The sequence below is a fragment of the Nerophis lumbriciformis genome, linkage group LG16, assembly GCF_033978685.3.
Source record: "Nerophis lumbriciformis linkage group LG16, RoL_Nlum_v2.1, whole genome shotgun sequence".
In the NCBI taxonomy this organism is placed as follows: Eukaryota; Metazoa; Chordata; class Actinopteri; order Syngnathiformes; family Syngnathidae; genus Nerophis; species Nerophis lumbriciformis.
The window spans coordinates 5,201,764-5,227,998 of record NC_084563.2 but is presented as its reverse complement, the minus strand read 5'-3'; the positions used below and the strand labels follow the sequence as shown (position 1 = coordinate 5,227,998).

Sequence of the window (26,235 nt, the reverse complement as noted above, 5' to 3'; positions counted from 1 at the left end):
TAAATTATTCCTTTTTAGGGCCTTTTTATGCATTTGTAAATGACCAGGTGCTCTATAAAGTTTTTTTGTTTTTTTTATAGAGGAAAAAATGTACAAAATGTTTTTTATGTATTTAAATTAATCCTTTTTAGGGCCTTTTTATGCATTTGTAAATGACCAGGTGCTCTATGAATTTTTATTTATTTTTTATATAGAGGAAAAAATGTACAAAATGTTTTTCTATGTATTTAAATCAATCCTTTTTAGGGCCTTTTTATGCATTTGTAAATGACCAGGTGCTCTATGAATTTTTTATTTTTTTTATAGAGGAAAAAATGTACAACATGTTTTTTTATGTATTTAAATTAATCCTTTTTAGGGCCTTTTTATGCATTTGTAAATGACCAGGTGCTCTATAAAGTTTTTTATTTTTTTTTATAGAGGAAAAAATGTACAAAATGTTTTTTTATGTATATAAATTAATCCTTTTTAGGGCCTTTTTATTCATTTGTAAATGACCAGGTGCTCTATGAAGGTTTTTGTTTTTTTTTATAGAGGAAAAAGTGTACAAAATATTTTTTTATGTATTTAAATTAATCCTTTTTATGCATTTGTAAATGACCAGGTGCTCTATGATTTTTTTTTTTTTTTTATATAGAGGAAAAAATGTACAAAATATTTTTTTATGTATTTAAATTAATCCTTTTTAGGGCATTTTTATGCATTTGTAAATGACCAGGTGCTCTATGAAGTTTTTTTTTTTTTTATAGAGGAAAAAATGTACAAAATATTTTTTTATGTATTTAAATTAATCCTTTTTAGGGCCTTTTTATGCATTTGTAAATGACCAGGTGCTCTATGAATTTTTTTTTTTTTTATAGAGGAAAAAATGTACAAAATGTTTTTTTATGTATTTAAATTAATCCTTTTTAGGGCCTTTTTATGCATTTGTAAATGACCAGGTGCTCTATGAATTTTTTTGTTTTTATATATAGAGGAAAAAATGTACAAAATGTTTTTTTATGTATTTAAATCAATCCTTTTTAGGGCCTTTTTATGCATTTGTAAATGACCAGGTGCTCTATGAATTTTTTATTTTTTTTTATAGAGGAAAAAATGTACAACATGTTTTTTAATGTATTTAAATTATTCCTTTTTAGGGCCTTTTTATGCATTTGTAAATGACCAGGTGCTCTATAAAGTTTTTTTGTTTTTTTTTATAGAGGAAAAAATGTACAAAATGTTTTTTCATGTATTTAAATTAATCTTTTTTAGGGCCTTTTTATGCATTTGTAAATGACCAGGTGCTCTGTGAATTTTTTTTTTTTTTATAGAGGAAAAAATGTACAAAATGTTTTTGTATGTATTTAAATTAATCCTTTTTAGGGCCTTTTTATGCATTTGTAAATGACCAGGTGCTCTATGAATTTTTATTTTTTTTTATAGAGGAAAAAATGTAAAACATGTTTTTTTATGTATTTAAATTAATCCTTTTTAGGGCCTTTTTATGCATTTGTAAATGACCAGGTGCTCTATGAAGTTTTTTTTTTTTTTTATAGAGGAAAAAATGTACAAAATGTTTTTAATGTATTTAAATTAATCCTTTTTAGGGCCTTTTTATGCATTTGTAAATGACCAGGTGCTCTATGAATTTTTTTTTATATATATATATATATAGAGGAAAAAATTTACAAAATGTTTTTTTATGTATTTAAATCAATCCTTTTTAGGGCCTTTTTATGCATTTGTAAATGACCAGGTGCTCTATGATTTTTTTTATTTTTTTTTATAGAGGAAAAAATGTACAACATGTTTTTTTATGTATTTAAATTATTCCTTTTTAGGGCCTTTTTATGCATTTGTAAATGACCAGGTGCTCTATAAAGTTTTTTTGTTTTTTTTTATAGAGGAAAAAATGTACAAAATGTTTTTTTATGTATTTAAATTAATCCTTTTTAGGGCCTTTTTATGCATTTGTAAATGACCAGGTGCTCTATGAATTTATTTTTTTTTTCGGGGAAAAAATGTACAACATGTTTTTTTATGTATTTAAATTATTCCTTTTTAGGGCCTTTTTATGCATTTGTAAATGACCAGGTGCTCTATGAAGTTGTTTTATTTTTTTTGTAGAGGAAAACAAATTTTAAACAATCCTCACATTTTTGATAGATACAGTTATTGAAATGAAAAATTAAAAGGAAACAAAGTAAAAAAAAAACTGCTATACTGTACAAATTGTTTTTTTGGATATACAAACCCCAAAAAGCAGTGAAGTTGTCACGTTGTGTAAATGGTAAATAAAAAGAGAATACAACAAATCCTTTTCAACTTATATTCAGTTGAATAGACTGCAAAGGCAAGATATTTCATGTTCACTCTTTGTTATTTTTTGCTAATATTAGCTGATTTGGAATTTGATGCCTGCAACATGTTTAAAAAAAGCTGGCACAAGTGGCAAAAAAGAGTGATAAAGTTGAGGAGCATCCCACAGGTGAACAGGCTAATTGGGAACAGGTGGGTGCCATGATTGGGTATAAAAGTAAATTCCATGAAATGCTCAGTCATTCACAAACAAGGACGGGGCGAGGGTCACCACTTTGTCAACAAATGCGTGAGCAAATTGTTTAAGAACAACATTTCTCAACAAGCTATTGCAAGGAATTTAGGGATTTCACCATCTAAAGTCTGTAATACCATCAAAAGGTTCAGAGAATCTGGAGAAATCACTCCACGAAACATTGAATCCCTCAGGCCGTACTGCATCAAAAAGCGAACATCGGTGTGTAAAGGATATCACCACATGGGCTCAGGAACACTTCATAAAACCACTGTCAGTAACTACAGTTGGTCGCTACATCTCTAAGTGCAAGTTAAAACTCTCCTATGCAAAGCAAAAGCCATTTATCAACAACACCCAGAAACGTCGCCGGCTTCGCTGGGCTCGAGCTCATCTAAGATGGACTCATGCTAAGTATAAAAGTGTTCTATGGTCTGACAAGTCCACATTTAGTTTAATTTTTGGAAACTGCGGACGTTGCGTCCTCCGGACCAAAGAGGAAAAGAACCATCCGGATTGTTCTAGGGTCAAAGTGTAAAAGCCAGCATGTTAGTGGCCAAGACATGGGTAACTTACACATCTGTGAAAAAAAAAACACATAAAAACATACAATTGATTTAACAGAAACATGTAAACATTATTATTTATTGAATAAAACATCCTACAAATGGTTATTAGTGATCATTTATTTAATGATCATCTTGTCTTGTCTGCAGGTCACACGAGTGGTGCTGCTGTGGGTGAACAATCACTTCAATGACTTTGAGGGCGACCTTGCAATGACTCACTTTCTGGAAGAGTTTGAAAACAACCTGGAGAGAGAAGTACGTTTCATCAACACAACCAAATACAATCATGTCAAGTGAAGCACTTCAACATGTTGCTCAACATTTAGCACTTTAGCAACCATTTATTGCAGACCTGGGCAAATGAAGGCCCCGGGGGCCACATGCGGCCCGTTGAGCTTTTCAATCTGGCCCCCCAAACATTCCCAAATCATTTATTTAGATGTTTAAGATGTAAAGTGTAGCTGCCATTATGATGTGCATTCATGTTTTTAATGACTTTAACTATACTAAGTCTTTACATGCTTGGAATCTGCACTTTTGCATGATATACTAGTTACTATGCTCATCTAATTAGTTACTATGGTCATCTAATTAGTTACTATGGTCATCTAATTAGTTACTATGGTCATCTAATTAGTTACTATGCTCATCTAATTAGCTACTATGGTCATCTAATTAGTTACTATGGTCATCTAATGAGTTACTATGGTAATATAATTAGTTACTATGGTCATCTAATTAGTTACTATGGTAATATAATGAGTTACTATGGTCATCTAATGAGTTACTATGGTCATGTAATGAGTTACTATGGTCTTGTAATTAGTTACTATGGTCATCTAATTAGTTACTATGGTCATCTAATTAGTTACTATGGTCATCTAATGAGTTACTATGGTCATGTAATGAGTTACTATGGTCATCTAATTAGTTACTATGGTCATCTAATTAGTTACTATGCTCATCTAGTTAGTTACTATGGTCATCTAATTAGTTACTATGGTCATCTAATTAGTTACTATGGTCATCTAATTGATTACTATGGTCATCTAATTGGTTACTATGGTCATCTAATTTGTTACTATGGTCTAATTGATTACTATGGTCATCTAATTGGTTACTATGGTCATCTAATTAGTTACTATGGTCATCTAATTAGTTACTATGGTAATGTAATTAGTTACTATGGTAATGTAACTAGTTACTATGGTCATCTAATTTGTTACTATGCTCATCTAATTAGTTACAATGGTAATCTAATTAGTTACTATAGTCATCTAATTAGTTACTATGGTCATCTAATTAGTTACTATGGTCATCTAATTAGTTACTATGGTCATCTAATTAGTTACTATGGTCATCTAATTAGTTACTATGGTCATCTAATTAGTTACTATGCTCATCTAATTAGTTACTATGGTCATCTAATTAGTTACTATGGTCATCTAATTAGTTACTATGGTCATCTAATGAGTTACTATGCTCATCTAATTAGTTACTATGGTCATCTAATTAGTTACTATGTAATCTAATTAGTTACTATGGTCATCTAATTAGTTACTATGGTCATCTAATGAGTTACTATGGTCATGTAATGAGTTACTATGGTCATCTAATTAGTTACTATGGTCATCTAATTAGTTACTATGCTCATCTAGTTAGTTACTATGGTCATCTAATTAGTTACTATGGTCATCTAATTAGTTACTATGTAATCTAATTAGTTACTATGGTCATCTAATTAGTTACTATGGTCATCTAATTAGTTACTATGGTCATCTAATTGATTACTATGGTCATCTAATTGGTTACTATGGTCATCTAATTAGTTACTATGGTCTAATTGATTACTATGGTCATCTAATTGGTTACTATGGTCATTTAATTGATTACTATGGTCATATAATTATTTACTATGCTCATCTAATAAGTTACTATGGTCATCTAAATAGTTACTATGGTCATCTAATTAGTTACTATGGTCATCTAATTAGTTACTATGGTCATCTAATTGATTACTATGGTCATCTAATTGGTTACTATGGTCATCTAATTAGTTACTATGGTCTAATTGATTACTATGGTCATCTAATTGGTTACTATGGTCATCTAATTAGTTACTATGGTCATCTAATTAGTTACTATGGTAATGTAACTAGTTACTATGGTCATCTAATTTGTTACTATGCTCATCTAATTAGTTACAATGGTAATTTAATTAGTTACTATGGTCATCTAATGAGTTACTATGGTCATCTAATTAGTTACTATGGTAATGCAATTAGTTACTATGGTCATCTAATTAGTTACAAGGTAATCTAATTAGTTCCTATGGTCATCTAATTAGTTATTATGGTAATATAATTAGTTATTATGGTAATATAATTAGTTACTGTGGTCATCTAATGAGTTACTATGGTCATCTAATGAGTTACTATGGTCATGTAATGAGTTACTATGGTCATCTAATTAGTTACTATGGTCATCTAATTAGTTACTATGCTCATCTAGTTAGTTACTATGGTCATCTAATTAGTTACTATGGTCATCTAATTAGTTACTATGGTCATCTAATTGATTACTATGGTCATCTAATTGGTTACTATGGTCATCTAATTAGTTACTATGGTCTAATTGATTACTATGGTCATCTAATTAGTTACTATGGTCATCTAATTAGTTACTATGGTCATCTAATTAGTTACTATGGTCTAATTGATTACTATGGTCATCTAATTAGTTACTATGGTCATGTAATTAGTTACTATGGTCATCTAATTAGTTACTATGGTAATGTATTTAGTTACTATGGTAATGTAATTAGTTACTATGCTCATCTAATTCGTTACTATGGTCATCTAATTAGTTACTATGGTAATGTAATTAGTTACTATGGTCATCTAATTAGTTACTATGGTCATCTAATTAGTTCCTATGGTAATGTAATTAGTTACTATGGTAATGTAATTAGTTACTATGGTCATCTAATTAGTTACTATGGTCATCTAATGAGTTACTTTGCTCATCTAATTAGTTACTATGCTCATCGAATTAGTTACAATGGTCATCTAATTAGTTACTATGGTCATCTAATTAGTTACTATGGTAATGTAATGAGTTACTATGGTCATCTAATTAGTTCCTATGGTCATCTAATTAGTTCCTATAGTCATCTAATTAGTTATTATGGTAATCTAATTAGTTATTATGGTAATCTAATTAGTTACTATGGTAATGTAATTAGTTACTATGGTCCTCTAATTAGTTACTATATAATCAAGTTAGTTACAATGTAATCTAATTAGTTACTATGTAATCTAATTAGTTACTATGGTCATCTAATTAGTCAACCGATACATACAGTTGTGGAATTAACACATTATTATGCCTAATTTGGACAACCAGGTATAGTGAAGATAAGGTACTTTAAAAAAAGGAAAAATAACAAGATAAATAAATTAAAACCATTTTCTTGACTAAAAAAGAAAGTAAAAGAGTTACATAGACACTATGTACATATGTACTACATATTATCACAATGTATCCATGCTAGCTGTTAGCATTGTTAGCATTTGTGTTTAAAAATGTATTAAAAAGCAAAGTCGGTGTAAATGGCCAGGCTATCAGTTAGCGAGAGCTAGCTGGCCCTTTCAAAACATCTGCAGTGATTTCTCCGGTTAAACCAAACGTGCTCTCCTTTGACTGTTTTTACAGAAGATGTGCGGCCACCTCCGACTGTTAAACATAGCGTGCGCTGCTAAGGCCAAGCCGCGGCTGGTGACGCTGACCAAGCCCTCCAGAGAGGCACAGCTGGCTTTCAGCCTCCTTGGTGGACAGGAGAAAGGCTTCCGCATATTCATCGACGCCGTGGAGCCCGGGAGCAAGGCAGCAGAGGTCGGCCTTAAACGGGGGGATCAGGTAGGAATGTCCACATGTGTCCAGAGTTGGGCTTGTGGCCCATTCTTAGCACGCATTTCTTACTTTCTCACCCTCTGCATATTTGAAGAACACAAATGAGGTAAAGGTGTTTAATGATAATGCAAGCATGTTTAACACATATAGTTAATATTGTTAACAAGTTAAAGGTGTTTAATGATAATACAAGCATGTTTAACACATATAGTTAATATTGTTAACAAGTTAAAGGTGTTTAAAGATAATGCAAGCATGTTTAACACATATAGTTAATATTGTTAACAAGTTAAAGGTGTTTAAAGATAATGCAAGCATGTTTAACACATATAGTTAATATTGTTAACAAGTTAAAGGTGTTTAAAGATAATGCAAGCATGTTTAACACATATAGTTAATATTGTTAACAAGTTAAAGGTGTTTAAAGATAATACAAGCATGTTTAACACATATAGTTAATATTGTTAACAAGTTAAAGGTGTTTAAAGATAATACAAGCATGTTTAACACATATAGTTAATATTGTTAACAAGTTAAAGGTTTAACACATATAGTTAATATTGTTAACAAGTTAAAGGTGTTTAAAGATAATACAAGCATGTTTAACACATATAGTTAATATTGTTAACAAGTTAAAGGTGTTTAAAGATAATGCAAGCATGTTTAACACATATAGTTAATATTGTTAACAAGTTAAAGGTGTTTAAAGATAATGCAAGCATGTTTAACACATATAGTTAATATTGTTAACAAGTTAAAGGTGTTTAAAGATAATACAAGCATGTTTAACACATATAGTTAATATTGTTAACAAGTTAAAGGTTTAACACATATAGTTAATATTGTTAACAAGTTAAAGGTGTTTAAAGATAATACAAGCATGTTTAACACATATAGTTAATATTGTTAACAAGTTAAAGGTGTTTAAAGATAATACAAGCATGTTTAACACATATAGTTAATATTGTTAACAAGTTAAAGGTTTAACACATATAGTTAATATTGTTAACAAGTTAAAGGTGTTTAAAGATAATACAAGCATGTTTAACACATATAGTTAATATTGTTAACAAGTTAAAGGTGTTTAAAGATAATACAAGCATGTTTAACACATATAGTTAATATTGTTAATAAGTTAAAGGTGTTTAAAGATAATGCAAGCATGTTTAACACATATAGTTAATATTGTTAACAAGTTAAAGGTGTTTAAAGATAATGCAAGCATGTTTAACACATATAGTTAATATTGTTAACAAGTTAAAGGTGTTTAAAGATAATACAAGCATGTTTAACACATATAGTTAATATTGTTAACAAGTTAAATGTGTTTAAAGATAATGCAAGCATGTTTAACACATATAGTTAATATTGTTAATAAGTTAAAGGTGTTTAAAGATAATACAAGCATGTTTAACACATATAGTTAATATTGTTAACAAGTTAAATGTGTTTAAAGATAATGCAAGCATGTTTAACACATATAGTTAATATTGTTAACAAGTTAAAGGTGTTTAAAGATAATACAAGCATGTTTAACACATATAGTTAATATTGTTAATAAGTTAAAGGTGTTTAAAGATAATACAAGCATGTTTAACACATATAGTTAATATTGTTAATAAGTTAAAGGTGTTTAAAGATAATACAAGCATGTTTAACACATATAGTTAATATTGTTAATAAGTTAAAGGTGTTTAAAGATAATACAAGCATGTTTAATACATATAGTTAATATTGTTAACAAGTTAAAGGTGTTTAAAGATAATACAAGCATGTTTAACACATATAGTTAATATTGTTAATAAGTTAAAGGTGGTTAAAGATAATACAAGCACCCATTGGTGTTGGAATTTACGGAAGTCCTGGAATTTCGGGAAAACCGGGAATGTTTTCAGTTAAAAAAAAAACAATATTGTTTTTATCCTGATTAATAATAATAATAATAATAATACATTTTATTTATAAGGCGCCTTTCTGGGCACTCAAGGACAACGTACAAAATCACAACAATAAAATCAAATTGGATAAAAAAAAACAACAACAAAGAGAGAAGAAAAGATGATTAGAATAAATAAGCAGTCAGGAATAGGCGTGTTTTGAGTCTTGATTTGAAGAGGGATATTGAATCTCAGTTGCGAAGGTCTGGTGGTAAAGAGTTCCAAAGAGCGGCTGAAAGCTCGGGCATCCATGGTGGACACTTTGAATAAAGGGACAGTGAGATGGATGGATGAAGAGGAATGTTTTGACGGTGGAAGGTTGAAATGGGTTGAAACATTTGGAAGGAGTAGTCGCCAGAAAAAAGGGTGGAAATAGGGCTTTGGAAAACCAGGAATTCTGGAAAATCCTGGAATTTTTTTCAAACTTGGAAAAAAAGGTAGTTTGAAATTCCAGGATGGTGAAATGTGTTGAAGGTGAAATGGTTTGAATCGGTTTAAAAATGTGGAAATGGTGGAAGTTTGAAAAATGGCCAATTCATTTTGAATGGGAAAAATGTCCTGGAAATCTGGGAATTTGTCAAGGAAAAGCCTGTGATTCCCAAATAGGCTGAACAGTTTGAAGTTGGAATGCTTTGATTCGGATGAGAAATGTGGAAGGTAGAGCACGAAGAAGAAGTAGAATAAATGGATGCATTTTGCATGTGTGAATGTTTTGGAGCATTCACACAATGAATGATGAGATATTACACAAAGATAAGATGTGTTGTGTTGGAATTAACCTACATAAGCATCTTCCTCAGTGTACAAAATATGTCTTCTGCTGTTAAATCCTCCAACCCTAACTGTCAAAAGTAAGGACACCCTTGGTCCGCAGGGATTGGAATTAGGTTGACATTAGTCGTGGAGCTGAGCACTTCTTTGGAAGCACCAGCGTTGGCGTTGTTGCCAGCGGCTGCAGGCTTGTTGGCTTCCACCTCGCAAACCTTCACAACCGCTTTCACACTCGGCGCTCTTCTGAGCTCCAAAGTCTCCTTAATCCTGGAAAAGCATCAAGAGTGTGTCTGAATGCGCGTTAAGTCCCCTGCAACACCCAAACATCCCCTGCAGCACCCAAACATCCCCTGCAACACCCAAACATCCCCTGCTACACCCAAACATCCCCTGCAGCTGTTTAAGTCCCCTGCAGCACCCAAACATCCCCTGCAACACCCAAACATCCCCTGCAGCACCCAAACATCCCCTGCAACACCCAAACATCCCCTGCAACACCCAAACATCCCCTGCAACACCCAAACATCCCCTGCAACACCCAAACATCCCCTGCAGCACCCAAACATCCCCTGCAACACCTAAACATCCCCTGCAACACCCAAACATCCCCTGCACCTGTTTAAGTCTCCTGCAACACCCAAACATCCCCTGCAGCTGTTTAAGTCCCCTGCAACACCCAAACATCCCCTGCAGCACCCACACATCCCCTGCAGCACCCAAACATCCCCTGCAAAACCCAAACATCCCCTGCAACACCCAAACACCTCCTGCAGCTGTTTAAGTCCCCTGCAACACCCAAACATCCCCTGCAACACCCAAACATCCCCTGCAACACCCAAACATCCCCTGCAACACCTAAACATCCCCTGAAACATCCAAACATCCCCTGCAACACCCAAACATCCCCTGCAGCTGTTTAAGTCCCCTGCAACACCCAAACATCCCCTGCAGCACCCGAACATCCCCTGCAACACCCAAACATCCCCTGCAACACCCAAACATCCCCTGCAACACCCAAACATCCCTTGCAGCTGTTTAAGTCCCCTGCAACACCCAAACATCCCCTGCAACACCCAAACATCCCCTGCAACACCCAAACATCCCCTGCAGCTGTTTAAGTCCCCTGCAACACCCAAACATCCCCTGCAACACCCAAACATCCCCTGCAACACCCAAACATCCCCTGCAGCTGTTTAAGTCCCCTGCAACACCCAAACATCCCCTGCAACAAACATCCCCTGCAACAAACATCCCCTGCAGCACCCAAACATCCCCTGCAGCACCCAAACATCCACTGCAACACCTAAACATCCCCTGCAACATCCAAACATCCCCTGCAGCTGTTTAAGTCCCCTGCAACACCCAAACATCCCCTGCAACACCCAAACATCCCCTGCAACACCCAAACATCCCCTGCAGCTGTTTAAGTCCCCTGCAACACCCAAACATCCCCTGCAACACCCAAACATCCCCTGCAACACCCAAACATCCCCTGCAGCTGTTTAAGTCCCCTGCAACACCCAAACATCCCCTGCAACAAACATCCCCTGCAACAAACATCCCCTGCAGCACCCAAACATCCCCTGCAGCACCCAAACATCCACTGCAACACCTAAACATCCCCTGCAACATCCAAACATCCCCTGCAGCTGTTTAAGTCCCCTGCAACACCCAAACATCCCCTGCAACACCCAAACATCCCCTGCAACACCCAAACATCCCCTGCAGCTGTTTAAGTCCCCTGCAACACCCAAACATCCCCTGCAACACCCAAACATCCCCTGCAACACCCAAACATCCCCTGCAGCTGTTTAAGTCCCCTGCAACACCCAAACATCCCCTGCAACACCCAAACATCCCCTGCAACACCCAAACATCCCCTGCAGCTGTTTAAATCCCCTGCAACACCCAAACATCCCTTGCAGCTGTTTAAGTCCCCTGCAACACCCAAACATCCCCTGCAACACCCAAACATCCCCTGCAACACCCAAACATCCCCTGCAGCTGTTTAAGTCCCCTGCAACACCCAAACATCCCCTGCAACACCCAAACATCCCCTGCAACACCCAAACATCCCCTGCAGCTGTTTAAGTCCCCTGCAACACCCAAACATCCCCTGCAACAAACATCCCCTGCAACAAACATCCCCTGCAGCACCCAAACATCCCCTGCAGCACCCAAACATCCACTGCAACACCTAAACATCCCCTGCAACATCCAAACATCCCCTGCAGCTGTTTAAGTCCCCTGCAACACCCAAACATCCCCTGCAACACCCAAACATCCCCTGCAACACCCAAACATCCCCTGCAGCTGTTTAAGTCCCCTGCAACACCCAAACATCCCCTGCAACACCCAAACATCCCCTGCAACACCCAAACATCCCCTGCAGCTGTTTAAGTCCCCTGCAACACCCAAACATCCCCTGCAACAAACATCCCCTGCAACAAACATCCCCTGCAGCACCCAAACATCCCCTGCAGCACCCAAACATCCACTGCAACACCTAAACATCCCCTGCAACATCCAAACATCCCCTGCAGCTGTTTAAGTCCCCTGCAACACCCAAACATCCCCTGCAACACCCAAACATCCCCTGCAACACCCAAACATCCCCTGCAGCTGTTTAAGTCCCCTGCAACACCCAAACATCCCCTGCAACACCCAAACATCCCCTGCAACACCCAAACATCCCCTGCAGCTGTTTAAGTCCCCTGCAACACCCAAACATCCCCTGCAACACCCAAACATCCCCTGCAACACCCAAACATCCCCTGCAGCTGTTTAAGTCCCCTGCAACACCCAAACATCCCCTGCAACAAACATCCCCTGCAACAAACATCCCCTGCAGCACCCAAACATCCCCTGCAGCACCCAAACATCCACTGCAACACCTAAACATCCCCTGCAACATCCAAACATCCCCTGCAGCTGTTTAAGTCCCCTGCAACACCCAAACATCCCCTGCAACACCCAAACATCCCCTGCAGCTGTTTAAGTCCCCTGCAACACCCAAACATCCCCTGCAACACCCAAACATCCCCTGCAACACCCAAACATCCCCTGCAGCTGTTTAAGTCCCCTGCAACACCCAAACATCCCCTGCAACAAACATCCCCTGCAACAAACATCCCCTGCAGCACCCAAACATCCCCTGCAGCACCCAAACATCCCCTGCAGCACCCAAACATCCACTGCAACACCTAAACATCCCCTGCAACATCCAAACATCCCCTGCAGCTGTTTAAGTCCCCTGCAACACCCAAACATCCCCTGCAACACCCAAACATCCCCTGCAACACCCAAACATCCCCTGCCGCTGTTTAAGTCCCCTGCAACACCCAAACATCCCCTGCAACACCCAAACATCCCCTGCAACACCCAAACATCCCCTGCAGCTGTTTAGGTCCCCTGCAACACCCAAACATCCCCTGCAACAAACATCCCCTGCAGCACCCAAACATCCCCTGCAGCACCCAAACATCCCCTGCAGCACCCAAACATCCACTGCAACACCTAAACATCCCCTGCAACATCCAAACATCCCCTGCAGCTGTTTAAGTCCCCTGCAACACCCAAACATCCCCTGCAGCACCCAAACATCCCCTGCAACACCTAAACATCCCCTGCAACACCCAAACATCCCCTGCAACACCCAAACATCCCCTGCAACACTCAAACATCCCCTGCAGCTGTTTAAGTCCCCTGCAACACCCAAACATCCCCTGCAACACCCAAACATCCCCTGCAGCTGTTTAAGTCCCCTGTAACACCCAAACATCCCCTGCAACAACTAAACATCCCCTGCAACACCTAAACATCCCCTGCAACACCCAAACATCCCCTGCAGCTGTTTAAGTCTCCTGCAACACCCAAACATCCCCTGCAACAACCAAACATCCCCTGCAGCTGTTTAAGTCTCCTGCAACACCCAAACATCCCCTGCAACACCCAAACATCCCCTGCAGCACCCAAACATCCCCTGCAACACCCAAACATCCCCTGCAACACCTAAACATCCCCTGCATCACCCAAACATCCCCTGCAGCTGTTTAAGTCTCCTGCAACACCAAAACATCCCCTGCAACACCCAAACATCCCCTGCAGCTGTTTAAGTCCCCTGTAACACCCAAACATCCCCTGCAATTGTTGAACAGTTTAAGAAAAACCTTTCTCAAGCAGCTATTGCAAGGAATTTAGGGATTTCACCATCTACGCTCCGTAATATCATCAAAGGGTTCAGAGGATCTGGAGAAATCACTGCACGTAAGCCATGATATTACACACCTTTGAGCCCTCAGGCGGTATTGCATAAAAAACCAACATCAGTGTGTAAAGGATATCACCACATGGGCTCAGGAACACTTCAGAAACCCACTGTCAGTAACAACAGTTGGTCGCTACATCTGTAAGTGCAAGTTAAAACTCTCCTATGCAAGGCGAAAACCGTTTATCAACAACACCCAGAAACGCCGTCGGCTTCGCTGGGCCTGAGCTCATCTAAGATGGACTGATACAAAGTGGAAAAGTGTTCTGTGGTCTGACAAGTCCACATTTCAAAGAGTTTTTGGAAACTGTGGACGTCGTGTCCTCCGGACCAAAGAGGAAAAGAACCATCCGGATTGCGCAAAGTGTAAAAGGCAGCATGTGTGATGGTATGGGGGTGTATTAGTGGCCAAGACATGGGTAACTTACACATCTGTGAAGGCACCATTAATGCTGAAAGGTACATACAGCTTTTGGAGCAACATATGTTGCCATCCAAGCAACGTTACCATGGACGCCCCTGCTTATTTCAGCAAGCCAGGTGTTACATCAACGTGGCTTCATAGTAAAAGCGTGCGGGTACTTTCCTGGCCCGCCTGCAGTCCAGACCTGTCTCCCATTGAAAATGTGTGGCGCATTATGAAGCCTAAAATAGCACAAGGGAGACCCCCGGACTGTTGAACAACTTAAGCTGTACATCAAGCAAGAATGGGAAAGAATTCCACCTGAGAAGCTTCAAAAATGTGTCTCCTCAGTTCCCAAACGCTTACTGAGTGTTGTTAAAAGGAAAGGCCATGTAACACAGTGGTGAACATGCCCTTTCCCAACTACTTTGGCTTTAGTTAATGAGTTTGAACATCAAATATGTTGTCTTTGTAGCATATTCAACTGAATATGGGTTGAAAAGGATTTGCAAATCATTGTATTCCGTTTATATTTACATCTAACACAATTTCCCAACTCATATGGAAACGGGGTTTGTGTTTTAATCTGCTGTTATAATTAATTACTTGGGTAATAATCAACAAATGGGAAATATTTTTGTTAAATGTTTTATTTCCAAATTGTGTCATCTACAATTTGAAATGTTTTTCCTGATTGTAAATGTAGTTTCAGAAATATAAATACTAAAATTAGTTACTTTAATAATAATCAATAAATGATTCCAATATATAAATATTTTTTAATTTCATTGTTTTTATTTTTAAATTGTGTTGTCTACAATTTAAAGAATTATTTTTTCTTCCTTATCTAAATACTGTAAGTAGGCCAATCCATTTTGGGGGTTTTTTTTACGGTCAAGTAAAATATAATATTGAAGTTTCTTAATCTACAATTGTTATACATTGTAAAATAAAAAACTATCTAAATGAGACAATTCCTGAATGCTCCAATGCTGAAGTTGAAGTGAAATGCTGACAGGATGTAGTATGAATGGAAGAATGTTGGACTAGTTTGAATGTTGAAGAGTTTGAATTTCCCGGGAAAACAGAATTAGGTTTGGAACTTGGGAAATTGTTAGTTTGAATGTCCGGGATGAGTGGAATGTGTTGAAGTTTGAAAAATGTATAATTCATTTTGAATGGGGAAAATGTCCCTAAAGACTGGGAATTCTAGGAAATCCGAGGAATTATTTTTTTCTAGATGTTGAAAGGGAGCACGCAATTCCTGAACAAGCTGAATATTTTGAAGTTGGAACGGTTTAAATCGGATAAAAAATGTGGGAGTTGTGGAACTTAGAAGAATGTCCCATTCTTTTCAATGGGAATTTTGGGAAAAGCGGGAATTTTCTTGAAAATGTTATAAAAAATGGGAATGGTCTGAACGAGTGTTGGAATTTTTCAAATCGTTCGAGAAATGTTGAAGTAGTAACCTTTTTTAATTGAGAAATGGTATTACGTAATTCCTGGGATATTACGGGAAAACCGGGAATTTTTTCAGTTCAAAAAAACAACTTTGTTTTTTATCCTAAATTAAGAGGAATGATTTGACGGTGGAACGCTTGAAGTGGGTTGAACAATGTGGAAGGAGTCGTCAAAGGGTTTGAAAAAAAACGGGAATTCCTGGAATTTTTTTTAACTTGGATGAATGATAGTTTGAATGTCCAGGATATGTGGAATGTGTTGAAAGTGGAATGGTTTGAATCACTTGAAAAATGTGGAAATGTTAGAGGTTTGAAAAATGGCCAATTCAAATGTGGAAGGAGTCGTCAAAGGGTTTGAAAAAAAAAGGGAATTCCTGGAATTTTTTGGAACTTGGATGAATGATAGTTTGAATGTCCAGGATTTGTGGAATGTGTTGAAAGTGGAATGGTTTGAATCACTTGAAAAATGTGGAAATGTTAGAGGTTTGAAAAATGGCCAATTCAAATGTGGAAGGAGTCGTCAAAGGGTTTGAAAAAAACGGGAATTCCTGGAATTTTTTTTAACTTGGATGAATGATAGTTTGAATGTCCAGGATTTGTGGAATGTGTTGAAAGTGGAATGGTTTGAATCACTTGAAAAATGTGGAAATGTTAGAGGTTTGAAAAATGGCCAATTCAAATGTGGAAGGAGTCGTCAAAGGGTTTGAAAAAAACGGGAATTCCTGGAATTTATTTGAACTTGGATGAATAATAGTTTGAATGTCCAGGATATGTGGAATATGTTGAAGGTGGAATGGTTTGAATCACTTGAAAAATGTGGAAATGTTAGAGGTTTGAAAAATGGCCAATTCAAATGTGGAAGGAGTCGTCAAAGGGTTTGAAAAAAACGGGAATTCCTGGAATTTATTTGAACTTGGATGAATGATAGTTTGAATGTCCAGGATATGTGGAATGTGTTGAAGGTGGAATGGTTTGAATCACTTGAAAAATGTGGAAATGTTAGAGGTTTGAAAAATGGCCAATTCAAATGTGGAAGGAGTCGTCAAAGGGTTTGAAAAAAACGGGAATTCCTGGAATTTATTTGAACTTGGATGAATGATAGTTTGAATGTCCAGGATATGTGGAATATGTTGAAGGTGGAATGGTTTGAATCACTTGAAAAATGTGGAAATGTTAGAGGTTTGAAAAATGGCCAATTCAAATGTGGAAGGAGTCGTCAAAGGGTTTGAAAAAAACGGGAATTCCTGGAATTTATTTGAACTTGGATGAATGATAGTTTGAATGTCCAGGATTTGTGGAATGTGTTGAAGGTGGAATGGTTTGAATCACTTGAAAAATGTGGAAATGTTAGAGGTTTGAAAAATGGCCAATTCAAATGTGGAAGGAGTCGTTCAAAGGGTTTGAAAAAAACGGGAATTCCTGGAATTTTTTTGAACTTGGATGAATGATAGTTTGAATGTCCAGGATATGTGGAATGTGTTGAAGGTGGAATGGTTTGAATCACTTGAAAAATGTGGAAATGTCAGAGGTTTGAAAAATGGCCAATTCAAATGTGGAAGGAGTCGTTCAAAGGGTTTGAAAAAAACGGGAATTCCTGGAATTTATTTGAACTTGGATGAATGATAGTTTGAATGTCCAGGATATGTGGAATATGTTGAAGGTGGAATGGTTTGAATCACTTGAAAAATGTGGAAATGTCAGAGGTTTGAAAAATGGCCAATTCAAATGTGGAAGGAGTCGTCAAAGGGTTTGAAAAAAACGGGAATTCCTGGAATTTTTTTTAACTTGGATGAATAATAGTTAGAATGTCCAGGATATGTGGAATATGTTGAAGGTGGAATGGTTTGAATCACTTGAAAAATGTGGAAAAGTTAGAGGTTTGAAAAATGAACAATTCAAATGTGGAAGGAGTCGTCAAAGGGTTTGAAAAAAACGGGAATTCCTGGAATTTATTTGAACTTGGATGAATGATAGTTTGAATGTCCAGGATATGTGGAATATGTTGAAGGTGGAATGGTTTGAATCACTTGAAAAATGTGGAAAAGTTAGAGGTTTGAAAAATGGCCAATTCAAATGTGGAAGGAGTCGTCAAAGGGTTTGAAAAAAACGGGAATTCCTGGAATTTTTTTTAACTTGGATGAATAATAGTTAGAATGTCCAGGATATGTGGAATATGTTGAAGGTGGAATGGTTTGAATCACTTGAAAAATGTGGAAAAGTTAGAGGTTTGAAAAATGAACAATTCAAATGTGGAAGGAGTCGTCAAAGGGTTTGAAAAAAACGGGAATTCCTGGAATTTATTTGAACTTGGATGAATGATAGTTTGAATGTCCAGGATATGTGGAATATGTTGAAGGTGGAATGGTTTGAATCACTTGAAAAATGTGGAAAAGTTAGAGGTTTGAAAAATGGCCAATTCAAATGTGGAAGGAGTCGTCAAAGGGTTTGAAAAAAACGGGAATTCCTGGAATTTTTTTTAACTTGGATGAATAATAGTTAGAATGTCCAGGATATGTGGAATATGTTGAAGGTGGAATGGTTTGAATCACTTGAAAAATGTGGAAAAGTTAGAGGTTTGAAAAATGAACAATTCAAATGTGGAAGGAGTCGTCAAAGGGTTTGAAAAAAACGGGAATTCCTGGAATTTATTTGAACTTGGATGAATGATAGTTTGAATGTCCAGGATATGTGGAATATGTTGAAGGTGGAATGGTTTGAATCACTTGAAAAATGTGGAAATGTCAGAGGTTTGAAAAATGGCCAATTCAAATGTGGAAGGAGTCGTCAAAGGGTTTGAAAAAAACGGGAATTCCTGGAATTTTTTTGAACTTGGATGAATGATAGTTTGAATGTCCAGGATATGTGGAATATGTTGAAGGTGGAATGGTTTGAATCACTTGAAAAATGTGGAAATGTTAGAGGTTTGAAAAATGGCCAATTCAAATGTGGAAGGAGTCGTCAAAGGGTTTGAAAAAAACGGGAATTCCTGGAATTTTTAAAAACTTGGATGAATAATAGTTTGAATGTCCAGGATATGTGGAATATGTTGAAGGTGGAATGGTTTGAATCACTTGAAAAATGTGGAAATGTTAGAGGTTTGAAAAATGGCCAATTCAAATGTGGAAGGAGTCGTCAAAGGGTTTGAAAAAAACAGGAATTTCTGGAAAATTTTTTGAACTTGGATGAATGATAGTTTGAATGTCCAGGATATGTGGAATGTGTTGAAGGTGGAATGGTTTGAATCACTTGAAAAATGTGGAAAAGTTAGAGGTTTGAAAAATGAACAATTCAAATGTGGAAGGAGTCGTCAAAGGGTTTGAAAAAAACGGGAATTCCTGGAATTTTTTTGAACTTGGATGAATGATAGTTTGAATGTCCAGGATATGTGGAATATGTTGAAGGTGGAATGGTTTGAATCACTTGAAAAATGTGAAAAAGTTAGAGGTTTGAAAAATGAACAATTCAAATGTGGAAGGAGTCGTCAAAGGGTTTGAAAAAAACGGGAATTCCTGGAATTTTTTTTAACTTGGATGAATAATAGTTTGAATGTCCAGGATATGTGGAATATGTTGAAGGTGGAATGGTTTGAATCACTTGAAAAATGTGGAAATGTTAGAGGTTTGAAAAATGGCCAATTCAAATGTGGAAGGAGTCGTCAAAGGGTTTGAAAAAAACGGGAATTCCTGGAATTTTTTTTAACTTGGATGAATGATAGTTTGAATGTCCAGGATATGTGGAATATGTTGAAGGTGGAATGGTTTGAATCACTTGAAAAATGTGGAAATGTTAGAGGTTTGAAAAATGGCCAATTCAAATGTGGAAGGAGTCGTCAAAGGGTTTGAAAAAAACGGGAATTCCTGGAATTTTTTTTAACTTGGATGAATAATAGTTTGAATGTCCAGGATATGTGGAATATGTTGAAGGTGGAATGGTTTGAATCACTTGAAAAATGTGGAAATGTTAGAGGTTTGAAAAATGGCCAATTCAAATGTGGAAGGAGTCGTCAAAGGGTTTGAAAAAAACGGGAATTCCTGGAATTTTTTTGAACTTGGATGAATGATAGTTTGAATGTCCAGGATATGTGGAATGTGTTGAAGGTGGAATGGTTTGAATCACTTGAAAAATGTGGAAATGTTAGAGGTTTGAAAAATGGCCAATTCAAATGTGGAAGGAGTCGTCAAAGGGTTTGAAAAAAACGGGAATTCCTGGAATTTTTTTTAACTTGGATGAATCATAGTTTGAATGTCCAGGATATGTGGAATGTGTTGAAGGTGGAATGGTTTGAATCACTTGAAAAATGTGGAAATGTTAGAGGTTTGAAAAATGGCCAATTCAAATGTGGAAGGAGTCGTCAAAGGGTTTGAAAAAAACGGGAATTCCTGGAATTTATTTGAACTTGGATGGATGATAGTTTGAATGTCCAGGATATGTGGAATATGTTGAAGGTGGAATGGTTTGAATCACTTGAAAAATGTGGAAATGTTAGAGGTTTGAAAAATGGCCAATTCAAATGTGGAAGGAGTCGTCAAAGGGTTTGAAAAAAACGGGAATTCCTGGAATTTTTTTTAACTTGGATGAATGATAGTTTGAATGTCCAGGATATGTGGAATATGTTGAAGGTGGAATGGTTTGAATCACTTGAAAAATGTGGAAATGTTAGGGGTTTGAAAAATGGCCAATTCAAATGTGGAAGGAGTCGTCAAAGGGTTTGAAAAAAACGGGAATTCCTGGAATTTTTTTTAACTTGGATGAATAATAGTTTGAATGTCCAGGATATGTGGAATATGTTGAAGGTGGAATGGTTTGAATCACTTGAAAAATGTGGAAATGTCAGAGGTTTGAAAAATGGCCAATTCAAATGTGGAAGGAGTCGTCAAAGGGTTTGAAAAAAACGAGAATTCCTGGAATTTTTTTGAACTTGGATGAATGATAGTTTGAATGTCCAGGATATGTGGAATATGTTGAAGGTGGAATGGTTTGAATCACTTGAAAAATGTGGAAATGTTAGAGGTTTGAAAAATGGCCAATTCAAATGTGGAAGGAGTCGTCAAAGGGTTTGAAAAAAACAGGAATTTCTGGAAAAATTTTTGAACTTGGATGAATGATAGTTTGAATGTCCAGGATATGTGGAATGTGTTGAAGGTGGAATGGTTTGAATCACTTGAAAAATGTGGAAAAGTTAGAGGTTTGAAAAATGAACAATTCAAATGTGGAAGGAGTCGTCAAAGGGTTTGAAAAAAAACGGGAATTCCTGGAATTTATTTGAACTTGGATGAATGATAGTTTGAATGTCCAGGATTTGTGGAATGTGTTGAAAGTGGAATGGTTTGAATCACTTGAAAAATGTGGAAAAGTTAGAGGTTTGAAAAATGAACAATTCAAATGTGGAAGGAGTCGTCAAAGGGTTTGAAAAAAACGGGAATTTCTGGAATTTTTTTTAACTTGGATGAATAATAGTTTGAATGTCCAGGATATGTGGAATATGTTGAAGGTGGAATGGTTTGAATCACTTGAAAAATGTGGAAATGTTAGAGGTTTGAAAAATGGCCAATTCAAATGTGGAAGGAGTTGTCAAAGGGTTTGAAAAAAACGGGAATTCCTGGAATTTTTTAAAACTTGGATGAATAATAGTTTGAATGTCCAGGATATGTGGAATATGTTGAAGGTGGAATGGTTTGAATCACTTGAAAAATGTGGAAATGTCAGAGGTTTGAAAAATGGCCAATTCAAATGTGGAAGGAGTCGTTCAAAGGGTTTGAAAAAAACGGGAATTCCTGGAATTTATTTGAACTTGGATGAATGATAGTTTGAATGTCCAGGATATGTGGAATGTGTTGAAGGTGGAATGGTTTGAATCACTTGAAAAATGTGGAAATGTCAGAGGTTTGAAAAATGAACAATTCAAATGTGGAAGGAGTCGTCAAAGGGTTTGAAAAAAAACGGGAATTCCTGGAATTTTTTTGAACTTGGATGAATGATAGTTTGAATGTCCAGGATTTGTGGAATGTGTTGAAAGTGGAATGGTTTGAATCACTTGAAAAATTTGGAAATGTCAGAGGTTTGAAAAATGGCCAATTCAAATGTGGAAGGAGTCGTCAAAGGGTTTGAAAAAAACGGGAATTCCTGGAATTTATTTGAACTTGGATGAATGATAGTTTGAATGTCCAGGATATGTGGAATATGTTGAAGGTGGAATGGTTTAATCACTTGAAAAATGTGGAAATGTTAGAGGTTTGAAAAATGGCCAATTCAAATGTGGAAGGAGTCGTCAAAGGGTTTGAAAAAAACGGGAATTCCTGGAATTTTTTTTAACTTGGATGAATAATAGTTTGAATGTCCAGGATATGTGGAATGTGTTGAAGGTGGAATGGTTTGAATCACTTGAAAAATAAGGAAATGTTAGAGGTTTGAAAAATGGCCAATTCAAATGTGGAAGGAGTCGTCAAAGGGTTTGAAAAAAACGGGAATTCCTGGAATTTTTTTGAACTTGGATGAATGATAGTTTGAATGTCCAGGATATGTGGAATATGTTGAAGGTGAAATGGTTTGAATCACTTGAAAAATGTGAAAAGTTAGAGGTTTGAAAAATGAACAATTCAAATGTGGAAGGAGTCGTCAAAGGGTTTGAAAAAAACGGGAATTCCTGGAATTTTTTTTAACTTGGATGAATAATAGTTAGAATGTCCAGGATATGTGGAATATGTTGAAGGTGGAATGGTTTGAATCACTTGAAAAATGTGGAAATGTTAGAGGTTTGAAAAATGGCCAATTCAAATGTGGAAGGAGTCGTCAAAGGGTTTGAAAAAAACGGGAATTCCTGGAATTTTTTTGAACTTGGATGAATGATAGTTTGAATGTCCAGGATATGTGGAATGTGTTGAAGGTGGAATGGTTTGAATCACTTGAAAAATGTGGAAATGTTAGAGGTTTGAAAAATGGCCAATTCAAATGTGGAAGGAGTCGTCAAAGGGTTTGAAAAAAACGGGAATTCCTGGAATTTTTTTTAACTTGGATGAATAATAGTTAGAATGTCCAGGATATGTGGAATATGTTGAAGGTGGAATGGTTTGAATCACTTGAAAAATGTGGAAATGTTAGAGGTTTGAAAAATGGCCAATTCAAATGTGGAAGGAGTCGTCAAAGGGTTTGAAAAAAACGGGAATTCCTGGAATTTTTTTGAACTTGGATGAATGATAGTTTGAATGTCCAGGATTTGTGGAATATGTTGAAGGTGGAATGGTTTGAATCACTTGAAAAATGTAGAAATGTTAGAGGTTTGAAAAATGGCCAATTCAAATGTGGAAGGAGTCGTCAAAGGGTTTGAAAAAAACGGGAATTCCTGGAATTTTTTTGAACTTGGATGAATGATAGTTTGAATGTCCAGGATTTGTGGAATATGTTGAAGGTGGAATGGTTTGAATCACTTGAAAAATGTGAAAATGTTAGAGGTTTGAAAAATGGCCAATTCAAATGTGGAAGGAGTCGTCAAAGGGTTTGAAAAAAACGGGAATTCCTGGAATTTTTTTGAACTTGGATGAATGATAGTTTGAATGTCCAGGATATGTGGAATGTGTTGAAGGTGGAATGGTTTGAATCACTTGAAAAATGTGGAAATGTTAGAGGTTTGAAAAATGGCCAATTCAAATGTGGAAGGAGTCGTCAAAGGGTTTGAAAAAGACGGGAATTCCTGGAATTTATTTGAACTTGGATGAATGATAGTTTGAATGTCCAGGATATGTGGAATATGTTGAAGGTGGAATGGTTTGAATCACTTGAAAAATGTGGAAATGTTAGAGGTTTGAAAAATGGCCAATTCAAATGTGGAAGGAGTCGTTCAAAGGGTTTGAAAAAAACGGGAATTCCTGGAATTTTTTTGAACTTGGATGAATGATAGTTTGAATGTCCAGGATATGTGGAATGTGTTGAAGGTGGAATGGTTTGAATCACTTGAAAAATGTGGAAATGTCAGAGGTTTGAAAAATGGCCAATTCAAATGTGGAAGGAGTCGTTCAAAGGGTTTGAAAAAAACGGGAATTCCTGGAATTTATTTGAACTTGGATGAATGATAGTTTGAATGTCCAAAATATGTGGAATATGTTGAAGATGAAATGGTTTGAATCACTTGAAAAATGTGGAAATGTTAGAGGTTTGAAAAATGGCCAATTCAAATGTGGAAGGAGTCGTCAAAGGGTTTGAAAAAAACGGGAATTCCTGGAATTTTTTTGAACTTGGATGAATGATAGTTTGAATGTCCAGGATATGTGGAATATGTTGAAGGTGGAATGGTTTGAATCACTTGAAAAATGTGGAAATGTTAGAGGTTTGAAAAATGGCCAATTCAAATGTGGAAGGAGTCGTCAAAGGGTTTGAAAAAAACGGGAATTCCTGGAATTTTTAAAAACTTGGATGAATAATAGTTTGAATGTCCAGGATATGTGGAATATGTTGAAGGTGGAATGGTTTGAATCACTTGAAAAATGTGGAAATGTTAGAGGTTTGAAAAATGGCCAATTCAAATGTGGAAGGAGTCGTCAAAGGGTTTGAAAAAAACAGGAATTTCTGGAAAATTTTTTGAACTTGGATGAATGATAGTTTGAATGTCCAGGATATGTGGAATGTGTTGAAGGTGGAATGGTTTGAATCACTTGAAAAATGTGGAAAAGTTAGAGGTTTGAAAAATGAACAATTCAAATGTGGAAGGAGTCGTCAAAGGGTTTGAAAAAAACGGGAATTCCTGGAATTTTTTTTAACTTGGATGAATAATAGTTAGAATGTCCAGGATATGTGGAATATGTTGAAGGTGGAATGGTTTGAATCACTTGAAAAATGTGGAAATGTTAGAGGTTTGAAAAATGGCCAATTCAAATGTGGAAGGAGTCGTCAAAGGGTTTGAAAAAAACGGGAATTCCTGGAATTTTTTTTAACTTGGATGAATAATAGTTTGAATGTCCAGGATATGTGGAATATGTTGAAGGTGGAATGGTTTGAATCACTTGAAAAATGTGGAAATGTTAGAGGTTTGAAAAATGGCCAATTTAAATGTGGAAGGAGTCGTCAAAGGGTTTGAAAAAAACGGGAATTCCTGGAATTTATTTGAACTTGGATGAATGATAGTTTGAATGTCCAGGATATGTGGAATACGTTGAAGGTGGAATGGTTTGAATCACTCGAAAAATGTGGAAATGTCAGAGGTTTGAAAAATGGCCAATTCAAATGTGGAAGGAGTCGTCAAAGGGTTTGAAAAAAACGGGAATTCCTGGAATTTTTTTGAACTTGGATGAATGATAGTTTGAATGTCCAGGATATGTGGGATGTGTTGAAGGTGGAATGGTTTGAATCACTTGAAAAATGTGGAAAAGTTAGAGGTTTGAAAAATGAACAATTCAAATGTGGAAGGAGTCGTCAAAGGGTTTGAAAAAAACGGGAATTCCTGGAATTTTTTGGAACTTGGATGAATAATAGTTTGAATGTCCAGGATATGTGGAATGTGTTGAAGGTGGAATGGTTTGAATCACTTGAAAAATAAGGAAATGTTAGAGGTTTGAAAAATGGCCAATTCAAATGTGGAAGGAGTCGTCAAAGGGTTTGAAAAAAACGGGAATTCCTGGAATTTTTTTGAACTTGGATGAATGATAGTTTGAATGTCCAGGATATGTGGAATATGTTGAAGGTGGAATGGTTTGAATCACTTGAAAAATGTGGAAATGTTAGAGGTTTGAAAAATGGCCAATTCAAATGTGGAAGGAGTCGTCAAAGGGTTTGAAAAAACGGGAATTCCTGGAATTTATTTGAACTTGGATGAATGATAGTTTGAATGTCCAGGATATGTGGAATATGTTGAAGGTGGAATGGTTTGAGTCACTTGAAAAATGTGGAAATGTCAGAGGTTTGAAAAATAGCCAATTCAAATGTGGAAGGAGTCGTCAAAGGGTTTGAAAAAAACGGGAATTCCTGGAATTTATTTGAACTTGGATGAATGATAGTTTGAATGTCCAGGATATGTGGAATATGTTGAAGGTGGAATGGTTTGAATCACTTGAAAAATGTGGAAATGTTAGAGGTTTGAAAAATGGCCAATTCAAATGTGGAAGGAGTCGTCAAAGGGTTTGAAAAAAACGGGAATTCCTGGAATTTATTTGAACTTGGATGAATGATAGTTTGAATGTCCAGGATATGTGGAATATGTTGAAGGTGGAATGGTTTGAATCACTTGAAAAATGTGGAAATGTCAGAGGTTTGAAAAATGGCCAATTCAAATGTGGAAGGAGTCGTCAAAGGGTTTGAAAAAAACGGGAATTCCTGGAATTTATTTGAACTTGGAGGAATGATAGTTTGAATGTCCAGGATATGTGGAATATGTTGAAGGTGGAATGGTTTGAA

General features: G+C 36.2%; 1 protein-coding gene across 10 annotated transcripts in view; it reads left to right on the top strand.

The window, feature by feature from the left end:
* The window catches only part of rapgef2b (Rap guanine nucleotide exchange factor 2b), a 473,745-nt gene that overhangs the window by 387,154 nt on the left and 60,356 nt on the right, over window positions 1-26,235 (top strand). For all 10 annotated transcript variants that reach the window (XR_009816924.1, XM_061976533.1, XM_061976532.1 and 7 more), the window contains 2 exons: window positions 3,253-3,360; window positions 6,820-7,023. Coding sequence is in view for 9 of the 10 variants with exons in the window: in XM_061976533.1 (XP_061832517.1) it covers window positions 3,253-3,360; window positions 6,820-7,023 (312 nt within the window). In the remaining variant the exon portion in view is untranslated. The remainder of the gene's footprint in view (window positions 1-3,252; window positions 3,361-6,819; window positions 7,024-26,235) is intronic.